A 13,866-nucleotide genomic window follows, 5' to 3' on the forward strand; every position below is an offset into this window, starting at 1 on the left:
CATAGCATTTGGATGACAAAGTTCATACGCCATGGCTTTCTTTGAAGGCTTGGTGATAGCACAAAGGTGAGGAGGCCCTCAATGCATGAGCTTCATTGAAATTCCATGCTGCCACAAATATTTGTCCTTCATTCACCTTTCCAATTACGCAGTACATTTTCCAGTTTTAAGAACAAAATGTACTTTGGCTTTTTTTTCCCTTCGAACAATACTTAAAATGAAAGATGCTTTCTTTTAGATCTCTGTAGCTTCTTTGCTATTATGCATTTTCCTTGAAACAACCTTGCTTAGCTTCAGACCCATTATAAAATATGCATCTCTGCCAGTAAAGTGTGGCAAAGTACAACATTTTTCTCTGTGTTCACTCCTCAAGCACATGGATAGATATTTTTCACACTGTTATATCATGTGGGTTGTTTTGTTTTGTTTTTTCTGAGGGCATAAGTGAGCTCCAGCTGACACATATGCCTTGCTTTTGCTTCTTAGGATAAAGTTCAGCACACTTCCTACAGCAGTGACCTCTTTACTCTCTTGAACTTGTCATACAAGAATACCTCTTGTTAGAAGGTTACAAATACAGACACCAAATGTTAGGTCTCTACCTTAACCTAAGTTTAGGACATTAAATCTTCCAGACCCGTGAAGAATTAAAGCCATTAGGAATGTGCTGAAATCAGACTCTAGATGGGAATCATAAGTGCTTAGAAAAAAAAAAAAAAAAAAAACAACAAACAGCTAAGCAATCTGATACTCCCTCAAAAGTCCTCTGAATTCAGCAAATAATGTCTCTCCAGAGCTGCAGCGATTTCCAGCTTTATGCTCAAACTGTCTTCCACAGAATAACACTGCCAACTGCAAAAGATCAAGAATCTATTATATAACTTCCTGCTTTTGCTACTGCTCACACACTACTTATTGAACATCTAAATTGTTGTTTAAATGTCGGTCATTTTGGTGACAAATTCCCTTACAGCCCTTTTCTATGCAGAGGAAACACTTCCCCTCTGTTCAGGGTAACTTCTGGCACCTGTTAGGGCTCACTGAAGAGACAATCATAGAATCGTGAAGGTTGGAAAAGACCTCTCAGATCTCCAAGTCTAACCGTGGACCCACCTCCACAATGCCCACTGCCCTCAGTGCCACATCTCCTTGGTTCCTGAACCCCTCCAGTGATTGCGACTCCACCACCTCTCTGGGCAGCCTGTGCCAATGCCTAACCTGAACCTGGAGCAACTTAAGGACCTCTTGCCTTATTGCTGTTACTGAGGAAAACGGAACAATCGCCATCTAAACACAGCCTTATTTCTGGTCACTCTAGGCAGGAATGCCAAATGGATTCAAAGAGAGATGATCACCAATTATCCATGAGGATAACTTTGATGGAGGGATGGGCAAGGTGTTTAGTATTACAAACCACGTTTGTAATTAGTCTTCCACTTCAAAAGTATGCACTTACACATGAACACACTTAGAAGTGAAACAAAATGATCACGTGGGCACTGCATTACTAACGCAATACCTGTTTTTATACTGCACAATTGGTTGTTGGATTAATTAAACAGCTTGTGAAAATCAGTAACGAATACTGTGCTCATAACTGCACCGAACTCAGTGCTGGAGCTGTTTGCTTTTTCTCATGCTTTACTCTTTCTGTGCTTTTTGCAGTGCAGTGTGACCCACCATGTGAGCATGGAGGAACTTGTGTAGCTCAGAACACTTGTTCTTGTGCCTATGGATTTGTTGGTCCTCGATGTGAAACAAGTATGTACAAATTATTTGAACCTTCTCTCCTCCTTACATGTTTGAGTTTGTATAAAATGATAAAGCACAAAAAAAGCCTTTTTATATTCCTGTATTTCCCTCTAAAATGCTGACTGAATACAGCAAGGAAATCAAAGCATAATATTTTGTAGTAATACAGCAGGTGAAATATTTCAGCACACATATTCACCAGCAACATAGCTGTATTATGTAAAAATATGTACATCTGTGTCAACATATTCCACATAAAATTGCCTCCCGAAAAACAAACAAGGAAAAAACTCCATGTTATTTATAGCAACATTTATGAAATGTGAGGTTGTAGGAGTGAATGCAGTAATAGTGATTGTGAGAACATAAAAAGGCCATGCCAATTAGCCTATTTGGGTAATGTTACTGTGCAAAACAAGTCATGAAAGAGGTTAAATACATAGAAAATATATTCAATGTCTGGGGAAAAAAATCAGCCTTCAAACTGTTTCATATAGGTTGAATGGTAAAACAAATGCAGTTGCATTACAGATCTCGCAGCTGACTTAAATATCAGGTTGCTACTGACAGGAACATCATTTTATCTGTGAGCCAAGGTAGCTTGAATACTTCAAGACCAAAGAATTTTAGATGCAAGACTTCTGATGGAAAGAATGAGCAAAAAGAGAAAGAAAACCAAAGGAAGGGACAGAATCGCCGCTTGGTTAACTTTTGGACTAAAACAATTAGTTATTCGCTGTAATTGAGCACCTTTATGACCCACATCAGTATAACTGATAACAGATTAAATTCCTTTCTGTGCTTTCCAGTGGTGTGTAACAGGCACTGCCATAACGGCGGGGTCTGTGTGTCGCCGGACGAGTGCAAATGCAGAAGCGGATGGAGCAGCCCTTCCTGTGAAATAGGTAAGCTGTTAGAAACCATTGGTCGCTCCTTTCTTTTCCTGCCTGAAATCCACGTGATTTGTATAATTCAGCAGTCAAAGAGGGAACTGCTTGAAATTGAAATGTAAGAGCAGGAGACATAGTAAAGGGCAAAGCCTCAGGAGGTCTTGAAATTATGTGAGTATTCATAAGCTTGGCTGTTTAGTTAAATCTCAGGGCCACTTGCAGGAAAGCCACAAGCAGAATCTTTTTGCATCTTTTTTTAAGCTCATGTGATGCTGGAATTTATCCTTAGTGTGAAAATAAAGTTCTTCACCATGTCAGCAGTTTCAACCTTGGGAAGCTTGGTATCTTCTGCCAAGGAAATAACTATCAGTTGAGATTTTGGTGTTATATTGATTTACATTTTCATTTAAATGCTTCAAAAATCACCATGGCCATGGACATGAACTCACTCTGCATTGGCACTGTCCATGCAGAGCTCAAAGAAGAACTCCTGTCTAAGTGTCCCAGTGCCTTAGTGGCAGTGGTGAGGGCAATGCACTGCTCAGTATCCATGCAATTCCCTTGTTTCATTGCTTGTAGCCCTACACTTTTCTCTCAAGGTTAGGAGAAAGAAGAATGGTCTGGCTTTTGGCGATTTATAACAGGATACAGTAAAATCTGAGATTCAAAATAGAGACTATGGAGACAGAAATAGGAGGGCTGATTAAGCTAGGAAGACAATGCAAGCAGGTCAGCATGACTTCTGCTGCTAAGTTAGCAGCTACAGTTGCTACAGTTCCAGTACTCTGTAGCCTAAGGAAGAAAAACGAACCAAAAGAAGGGAAGTTACCAGAAGCCTGCCTATTAACCAAGGTTTTTTTGGTCTATTTCTTTGATCCAATTTTGCCATTACAGAAGATGGCTTGTAACAGTGTAAGACTGAACAAAAGTAGGTTTAGAAGGAGAATTTAACTACCCACTTCCCCTGATAACTGTAGGATATTTAACTGCTCCTCTCGGCTGCACTTAATACATGCAAAGCACCTACAAAAAACTTGCACTCAGGGAAAAACCATCACCAACAGTCTGCACAAAATGCCAAGGTAAGGCCCAGAATTAGGTACCTATTATCAGTCAGGACTGATAGCTCTGAACCCTATTAGAATAGCTGTAGCTAAGACCTTCATCCCATGGCCAAAGTACTAGCGCTGGAGTACACATGCTTTCTTCTCAAGGCACAGTCACTATAGCACTCATCTGGGACAAGGCATGCAAAACTGAAATATGAAAAGAAGCAAGCATGAGAAGTATTTTAATCGGTGCCAGACCTCAAAGCTATAGAGGCAATCTGCCTTTTCCATGGCAAATATTAACGACTAAGACACCTTCAGCCTACATTACCTCTCCTGGCAGGTGAGGGATGTCATCTTCACATCTTTCTCCCTGAGATTTTTTCTAAATGGCAGACCTAAATTATGGCGGACACATAAATTAGCCTAGCTAAGATCCAGTGTAAATAATTGGGATTGCCACTAGCTATTCTGGTTCCCCCTATCTCCTCTTTCTGCCAGAAATTACTCTCCTTGCATTTTGCACGTGTACTGGCAACAGATGGAGACAGGATTATTCTAAGGGTAGGACAAGTAGCAGCAGCAGCAGAGGTGGTAATTTTCAACACAAAACAGCAGATTTGGAGTTTGTGTGACAATACCTTAAATGAAAGAATACCAGCCTCAGCTTTCCAGCACAATTTTGTGTGTGCTAGGCAGAGCGTTCCATGGATACTGTTGGGCTTTCCTTCCTAAAGGGTTTTTACAGATGGAAATACAAACACTGACAGAGTGTGGACATCTGTGAACTAGCTGGGACAAAGAGGGAACTAATCCAAATTTACCATTAGCAATGAGCAAAGTCCATTTTGACTTCTTAAGTGATTGCTGCTTAGTCAGAATAGCCTCTCATCTAGACTACAATTTCACTTTTTTCTCTCTCCAAATTGACATTTTATTTCTCCTTTAGTTCTTCTGAAACATTTTAGTGACGCTTAATTTATTTAAGCTTAAATTTATTTAATTTATCTAATGGGCTATTCTGTAAGACACTGAAAGACAAAAGGAATAGAAGGAAAGAGCCTATTTTAAAGTGCCACTCCATAATAAAATCTGCACAATTGTCCTTATTCTTCACACAGCGACTTCCCAACTGAAATAGTTCACAGCTGAAATACCTTTTTTTTTTTTTTTTTTTTTTTTTTTTTTACTACAGTCAGGTACTTGCCACATAGAAATATGTCAGACAGCCTTTAATTCCTAATGCCTGTTATATCATCTATAGTAATAACAGACAAATAAACAGGCAAAGCCAGTAGCTTTGTTGATGATACATGAGCCAATATGTTTGTGGGAACTGGCATTTAAATGAGGCAGAACAAACAGAGGTTTTCTGGTGCATACCTATTCAGCTTCCCTGAAATGCCACTCTGCTCTGCTGCACTCAGACAAAGCAGCAAATGGCCAATATCTCTTTTCCAGGTTATCCAGACTGTTTGTAGTGTGGCTGGATTTTGTTACCTGGGGATCGCGGGTGGTCAGGATACCAACATAAAAGCAAACAAGCTGGGCAAGCCAAAGGAAGATATCAGAAATAAACTATTAAATAATATTTGGTTTCATTCCTCTAGCTATGCTAAAACACCACTGAAATGCACCCACTGTGATGACAATGAATAAACGCCACAGCCCATCTGACCAGTAAGGATCGTGTGAAATTTATCACAGCATTGCAATATTAATTCCAATGACGTGTGCAGCAGCAAAAGTGCATCTAGTGTAAAGGTTCAGAGTGATAAGAGATTAATAAATTTATCTTACATTCACATACAGCTGTGTGCAACCCTGTGTGCTTAAATGGAGGAATCTGCGTGCGACCAAACACTTGCACGTGTCCTTACGGTTTCTATGGGCCCCAGTGCCAGAGAGGTAAGAAAGTTCTATTCATCATGTTGATAAAGGATGCAGGCTTAAAACACAAACAGCAGCCTATATCATTGCCTGCCCCCACGTGCAGTATATCGAGAGATTTGCCTTGTCATAACTCCCTGCATGTTCTGTGGATGTTGTGGTCTGTCGTAAATCTGCATTAAAGTGTTCTTAACAGTACTGTGAAGGAGCAAGCACCTATTTAGGATGGCATTAATGATAACTAAACAATTAATCTATAGCTATTTGAAGCCAATTCTATCTCTGATGAGCATCTAGTCAATTAAACTTTAAAGTATGGCTCAACTTTGTTCATTTTACGTTCTATAGTGGGCATTACAGTGTGTTTCAGAGCCAGATGATGATTTTTCTTCAGATGTGCCTCCACGTATCACCTGCTCGACCATCCTAACATGTTGTGGATGGGAGACTTACAGGACTTCTTCTGGCCTTTGCTCAAATATCTGATCAAATATCACACAGCCTAATTTTTGTGTAGAACCTGGTTTTGAATCCATCTCCTAAACAGGAGAGCTCTAATCTGAGGCTAATGATGCTACAGAAGTCAAATTAATCATAGAATCATTAAAGCTAGAAAAGACCTCTGAGATCACCAAGTCCAACCTCAAGTCCAAGTCCACCCCACCATACCCACAAACCATGCCCCTTATTGTCCCATCTCCACAGGTCTTGAACACCCCCAGGGATGTTGACTTCACCCCCTCTTTCTGAGAAAAAATTTTTCCTAATACCCAACTAGAGTAAATCCTCTTAACTACCCATTCGACCAAGCACGACAGACATGAGGAAGAAACTTACGCTTAGGGCTCAAATAGCTGAAAGATAACCTGCATTGAGCTTGGCTTTAAAACTCCCTCCCAAATCTGGAAATATAAATACACTCTTATTACCAAATGAACTATTTCAATATTAAATGTTTATCTCTCTTTCTCTCTCTGTTTTATTTCCCTGGAGTTCCTACATGAATGCAATCCTAATGCATGTTTTTTGCAAGTGAATGATTAATGACAGTAGAGGTTGCTGGAAGCTCTTTGTTTTTGTGATGATGGCAGGGAAAGTGAGAGGGAAAAATTATGCAGACTCTGTAACTTAATGATTTTTCTCTTGATGTTCAACACAGAAAGTGCTTTTCAACATCTACTTGATTTGGATAGTGGCTGGATACTGAAGAAAAGCCAGCTTCATTGAGGAAGGGGGAAGAATAGCGCCAAAACAAAGATATCAAATAACAAACACTGATATTTCAAGGGCAGCTGCTTTGGAGAAGCCCTTTATTTAGAGCTAAAAACCAAAGAGGTTCTCTGGGATATTCCCATCACTTAGCTTCAGGTATCTAGAAGAGATTAGGTGTGAGGAGTTGTGTCCCACATTCCTTCCACAAACCAGAGAGAACTGAGATTTCAACTGGGCATCGGCCGGAATTACCCTTTGGAAAGACATCTTCTCTACCCCAAATAACCAATAAGCCTCTGCAGACTGTTCTCCCAACACATGTACCTCAATAAAGGGCCTATATTTAGGTGATATTGACACCTCTTGTGGTTTGAGTGCAACAAAATTTTCCCTTTCCTTCTCCAGCTGTCTGCATTCCTCCTTGTAAGAATGGCGGCCACTGTGTTCGAACCAACCTGTGCTCCTGTACTGAGGGCTACACTGGAAGAAGATGTCAGAAGAGTGAGTTACAAAGTTCCAACGTTCTCTAAAACTAAACAGTTTTTCTTCCTTTTCTGCAAGGTCAATGGAATCTTTATTCTCACTGATCTTTATTTTTACCATAGCACATAGAGGACTATAGACCTGTTCACTGGAACAGGTTGACTAGAGAGGTTGTGGATGACCACTCCCCAGAAGCATTTAAGGGCAGGCTGGATGGGGCTGTGAGCAACCTGGTCCACAGGGAGGTGTCCCTGCCTAGAGCAGGGGTTTGAAACTAGATTGTCTTAAAGGTCCCTTCCAACCCAAACCATTCTATAATTCTATGATACTATGACTGTACGTTAGGTCTTGTACCAACCTGTTATTCAGAATATCACTATCTCAGGTCATTGTGGGGAGCAGAATGTTTTGCTAGAGTCCTTAAATATTTCATGCATTCAGAGTGAGTCATTCTCGTTGTATTTGGAGATGAATTAATTATTCTGCACTAAAGATTTTGTGAAGAAGAATAATAAAGCCAAAGGCAGAGCAGAAGAGAACCTTAAAAATATCAGAATCTCATACTAATTATCAGTAAAGGCTAATTTGCCTTGCTTTTGCTCTTGTTACTGAAAACTCCCTCTCCACCTAAGCATCAGTATTCATATTCTATTTTTCTAATGGGAAAATAGATTTTTTCAACAATTTCTGTCACTCAAGGAGTTTAGGATATGTATAGGTAAAGTTTTTATTTTTATTATTATTATTATTATTTCTTAACCAGTTTGAAGTTGGCAAAAGTGGAGCTGCGAAAACAACCATTCTTAACAGGAGCAATCTCTGTGTTTCCAGAGCACTTTATGTCTCTCACACACAAAGAAAAAAGCTGGTAAAAAATTCCTTCCAGCAACAGAAGCCCCACACCACAACTCTCCTCTCCTTCAACAGAGGGAATCACGTTGCACAGCCCTGCCTGGCTGCAGAGGATACAATTGAATAGTCTGTTCTGGCAGAAAGAAGCTGGAAGAAAGAAAGGAAGAAAAAAACAGATGTTTGGCATTTTGTTTTTGAGGTTAGAGAACATTAGAAAAGTGCTGTTTCCTGCTCTGAACATACTACCACATCTGAAGACAGATCAAAGAGAAAGAGTTGATCATGACTGCAGCCCAGCAAAGCACTCCCCTAAACGCTTCCACTGCTTTCAACACACTGAGCACTTCTAAGCTAATGAAGTTTCTGTTGCCTGCCTTGGTACAATCTTTTGTGGCAGAGCTTCCTGAGACGGTGAAAATATTTTTGTGCTGTTTAATCTGAGCCTCCATTCCTCTTCCACAGCCAGGATACAGTCTGTTTTATTTAGCTTCATGTTATAAGAACTTAAAGAAAGGTGCAGGGTCTGGGATGAATGAAGAGAAACTAGAAAGCAATGGCTACAATTTGATTCCTGACTGAATAGGTGAAAAAAAGTTGAATATATTTTAGATTTTTTTCCTGTTTACAATCAACTGTACAGGGACTGGTAGCGTGCTGCATAGAAAGCAATAGATTGTTCACAGCTCTTCGTAGCAAGCAGTTACTGTTACAGATCTTTGCCTTTGCATGACTGGTGTATGAACCAGTTTCTCTACCAGAGGATCCAGGTTTCTCCTCTCCCAGACACATGAGGGTCTGGAGGCCACACAGCAACAGCACCAGTACCACACTCAGCTCAAAACCCTTCCAACCAACAGAGAAAACAACTGGACACACCACTCTGAGGTGGTCCTCAGCCACACTTCAGAATTCAGACACTAAAGGCTCTTTGTGGTTTTCGGTACAACTTTAGCGTGGACATGACTGGTCAACTGACATACTTGGTGCACATTTAAGGATTAGAATTATATAGCCATGTATTATGAACTTATTTACACAGGAAAATTAAAAAGTGGAAAATTAATTCCATTACCCAACGCATTTTCCTTAACACAGAGGAAAAAGTACCATAGAATCATACCACAACACTCATTCTAAGTTCCAAAGAGTTAATAAAGCATGTAGTTCTTCTGCAGCATCACTAACTGCAGACGTACATATTCTTACAGAGTTACCAGATAACAATGATGCTTAACGACAACAGAAGAACAATTCTAGCCAATTCTTTGAGCACTTACCCCTTGGATATTTTTGCACTGTTCTCACTACTTTTAGGTATTTCTCTTTCCTTCATAAATCTCTCCTGCACGAACAGAGAAACAAAAGCTTCTGTTTGCTTTTGGCAGCTTCAGATTGTCAAGCGGAGGAGATAGTTAAACCTAAAAGCTGTGGCAGCCAACCAAAGACAGGTTATTCCTAAACCAAGCCCAGATTCACTACTGGTTTATTTTAAATGTAAAGCAACACGCCTTAGGATGTTCACATCCATCCCCGTACAGCTTGGTGTTGCTGATACTCTGCCTGGCAGCTGTGAACTCGCAGGGCAGAGTGGGAGCTCCATGCCTTCACTATTCAGCCTTAATCATCATTGCTTCCTTGGGGAACAGAGAAAGGCATTCCGCCTGTTCTCTATGTAAATAAACATCACCTCCAAAGAGGCGTAAATCAACCCAGTCTGATTGGCTGCCAGCTAAAATATAAGGCTTTGCCTGGTGTGTTTGCTGATAAATAACTGCCTGGTGATTATGCAAACCAGACACCCACACCCAGGATGGGAGGGTGTCAGAGCTGACAAGGAAATGTGTGGCTATGCATCAGCAGTCGTACAACCTTGCGTCCTCATTTGCTGCGCGTTGTTTTCAATACAATCGGTCTTGTTGAGCATAAGGAGGTAAACGCTGACAGCACTTCAAAATGAAATATATTTCTGGATCAACTTTGCATCAAGAAAACATACTCTGCTTCAGTAATAAGGAAAAGCTATTTGTCTGTGGTTTAAAATTCCTTTTTGATGAAAATGCACAGCTGTAGCTGTCTTCGAATTTCACTGATTTCATGAGACTCTAACACTGTGTTCACACGAATTCCCAACACGTTCTTACATTAAAAGCAAATAGATCAAACGTTATGTATATCGCACATATTTTCATTGGACTGCTTTATAAATAACTTTTTCTAACGATAGCTAATAAAAGCTGAGTTCACTTTTCATATGAAGGATCAGAGTGAAGAAAAAGAGAGGAAAAGAGATTCCTGGGACCCCAGGTTTATCCCTCCTCTGCTGCTAGCATGATCATCTCTGAGCAAAAAGGCAAGCCACAGCTCCCTCTGGAGCTTATCAGCAAGCAAAGGGCACAGGAGAACAAGGCCGAATTCCTCTTCCTCCCTGCTGCAGAATACCAAGCAAACCTCATCCTGTCCTGCAGGCCCAAGCTCTCCTGCCCTCCTCAGCTGGATGGGTTTATTGAACGGCTTCAAACAGAGGCTACATTCCTGCTCACAGCTGTTCTACGCTATCAGACCCATCCAACGCTGGGAGTTTGCAGATTACATTTCAAATGTAGTAGATAATTATTTCTCTGCTTCTATTCCTGCAGGCAGGATTTATAGCCAGTACACAGCATGCAGCATAACCCTAATTCATTCTTTTAGCTCTACTTTTTTCTTACCCCTCCCCTTTTCTCTTTCCTTCCCAGCATCATGAGAACTTTACTTGTTTGAAATCTAGAGAAAAACTAAATTGGAAATGTGAACACCAGGTTTCAAAGGCAAATTTTGCTCAGCAATGTCACAGTGAAAGTCTCTGACTTCCTGAATTCCAGCCCTCCCAGGCCACATTGCTGTAGATTATTTCCTTGTGAGTTGTGTAAGCAGGAAGCTTTACTGCTCAACAAATTACACTTCTATTGAGTTATCATCTTAACAACCGGCAGTATATTCTCTGGTACATCCACACTGAGTAGGCAGATTGCCTCAAGCTGTCCAAAATCAGTGAGTTTGCAGTCAAGAGCTCCAGCATCCCTCCCACACAGCTGAGCATGGAACAGCCCCTGTGCCTAATTCAATGAATGGAGCCATCATTAGCCTCAGACCTGCTTTTCTCATGTCAAGGATGTGCTCGTAAGCAACAATGATTTGGCCAAGGTTTCTGGACGACCAGTGTCCTCAGCAAGTGGGTGTTTGGAAATAAGTTAACAGCTGCTCATGTGGAGAGGCTCATAACTGATGCAAACTGCACTAGTTGTGCTGACAGGAATAGAAGGATTGGCAGGTTTGCTTGTTGACTAGGTGCAAAGTCTGGGGACTTTGAAAAGGAAATACTGGTCTCAGTTCTTACTTGATTTTGAAGCTTGCATAACAGAATAGGCTGTATTAGATGTCATCTTCCTTCCTTGGGCAAGATAAGCAACAGAAGACAAAGGAAAAAATATTCAGGGCCTCTACTGTCTTTCCCATTCTGCTGAGCATAAACTGATCTGTGCAATTTGCATGGGGTGAATGTGGCGAGCTCTGACTTCCCAGAGACAGAGAGACAAACTGGAAACAGTGGCTCAGGGGATGGTCTGGTTGTGGTCTGCACGCAGAGCTCTTCTCCTCTCTGCTCTCTTAGCAAGAATGTGGCATAAAGCCATTAACTGGCCTTTTGTCAAGCTATGTTTTGTTCACATACAAGTAGCTGGTGCATTTATTTTATCAGGAGCTTTGAGCACATGCAGTTGTCTCTAAATTTATTTTTCAGAAATTGAACAAGAATGTATTTGGGTAAGAACTGACTATACATCCCAAATAAGAAGCAAAGAAGCCTTATTAAAATTTTATTCATTCCTTAAGAAAAACATTCCCAGACTACAGAATGATTTTTGCAGGAGTAGCAAATCTGGGGTTTGGGCCAATATTTCTTTATATGTACTTAAATGCACTAAAGAAATGCGTCTGATTTGCTGCTATATGTAAATGCATACTTAAATAGCAGGGATTCCTGAATTGACACATTTCTCTTTGCTGTATGCTTCCACGTGAGGATGAGTGGCTTTTCAATGACTTGATTTCAGTAACAATACATTCGGGGGTCTATTTCTAATTAAAATATTTTAATGTCTTTTCTTAAAAAAGGGGTGTAAAATCTACCACAGGGAAAGCACAGGGAGTGAACAGTTCTGGAAATTACATTGTCTGCTGGACCACAAAAAGACCTTGGCAGTACATCGATTCTCATGTAAGACTTAGCCTACTTCCTAAGACAGATAATAGTGCTATGAATAAAAGATCAGAGCAGTGCCAAGGCGGACAGCACTTCGTTTTCTGGAAGGGCTCCCACCCAAGGCAGGTGCCTTCTGTGGAGGAGCTCCTTGCTTCCCAGCTGGCCATCAGCCAGGCCAGGGACCTGATGTTCTTCCTCTTCTTGCCTTGAAGCTACCTCCCATTTCACCACAGTTCTTTTCAGTTCCTCTGCTTCAATCTCTCTTTTTTACTTTTGCACGGGTGAAAATACACCAACTCGCATCAAGCATGGGTGGGTTTAGCCCACTCTGAGCAATGAAAGCACACCTAAATGGCAGGCCATAATGCAAGGACTGAAACTGCAAAAACAATCAGCGGAGAAAAACAATGTATATGAGAATCCCTTTTCACTTCTTACTCAGGCATGACAAGGAAACAGCTCTAGAAAACAATTTATACACACACCGTAATGGTTCGCTGACCTAATAAAGCACAGAGCATTCCTCAATGAAGAGAAAATGTTACCAAGCGCAAGACCCAAACAAGATGAGAATATAAGTTGTGCTGAGAGTATATTTCACAATTCCCTACATTAATTATGTACTAACAGTCACAAAGATGAGAATAAAGAACAGCGAGACACTCTTTCAAATTAATAGTATCGCAATCAGACTAAAACCAATTGGTAAAAGAAAAAAGGTTTTGCTAAGGATCTCAAAATCTGCTGGTTCCCAGCAGACTCTACCCCAGATATACCTTATGCACACCTGCATATGGTGTCATTTCTTTGTCAACTGAGTGTTTACATCATTCTGAAAGACAAAATACCACGCATCTATCCAAACACCTTAACAGTGCACCTCTAGAAAGAGTTTTACCTGATAAGAGAAAACAGGCAAAGGGGGCTCAGAGGGAGAAATATTTCAGTCCCAACGACAGCAGACAATCCCCTATCTGAACTGGAGCAGCAATTCCTTACTTTTTTCCACAGTGTTCTGGGGTTTAAGAGCCTTACCCACCGTTCACTGCCAGAGAATCATTCAGAAATGCAGACAGGGAGACCAGGATCCTTTTTTGCTGGCAGAAAAATTGTATTATCTGATGAGAGTGAAGTAACGGCACAGATAGGAGCCCACTACATTGCACATCAACACGCAGAGCTTAGTCTGGCACCTCAGTAGTTATGCCATCCAGCATCCATTATTTTCCCCATTTTCTTTTCTGATCTAATACCTGAATTAGATTTATTTCCTGCTTTAATAATTCTAAAGGCGCCCCCAGGTACATCAGAGCACGCATCGGTACAAAGACCAGACACAATTAGGCAAGGCCCTGGCGTCATACTGCGGTCTATATGGCCTACAACTTTTCAGGCAATTTTTTTCTTCTGAAACGTGTGCAAGGTGATGCAAACTAACTCCTATTGCCAGAACTGTGTGGTAACGTGAATACATTATCAATGCAAACTGTCACAGCAC

At 40.8% G+C, this 13,866-nt stretch overlaps 1 protein-coding gene across 1 annotated transcript in view; it reads left to right on the top strand.

The window, feature by feature from the left end:
• The window catches only part of LOC306949347 (von Willebrand factor D and EGF domain-containing protein-like), a gene marked incomplete at both ends in the record, with an annotated part of 158,613 nt that overhangs the window by 131,061 nt on the left and 13,686 nt on the right, over nucleotides 1-13,866 (top strand). Inside the window, 4 exons of the mRNA XM_079539211.1 lie at nucleotides 1,666-1,761; nucleotides 2,562-2,657; nucleotides 5,504-5,599; nucleotides 7,199-7,294. Coding sequence (XP_079395337.1) covers nucleotides 1,666-1,761; nucleotides 2,562-2,657; nucleotides 5,504-5,599; nucleotides 7,199-7,294 — 384 coding nt within the window. The remainder of the gene's footprint in view (nucleotides 1-1,665; nucleotides 1,762-2,561; nucleotides 2,658-5,503; nucleotides 5,600-7,198; nucleotides 7,295-13,866) is intronic.

Source organism: Tetrao urogallus (genome assembly GCF_951394365.1).
Source record: "Tetrao urogallus genome assembly, chromosome: 8".
Taxonomy (NCBI): Eukaryota; Metazoa; Chordata; class Aves; order Galliformes; family Phasianidae; genus Tetrao; species Tetrao urogallus.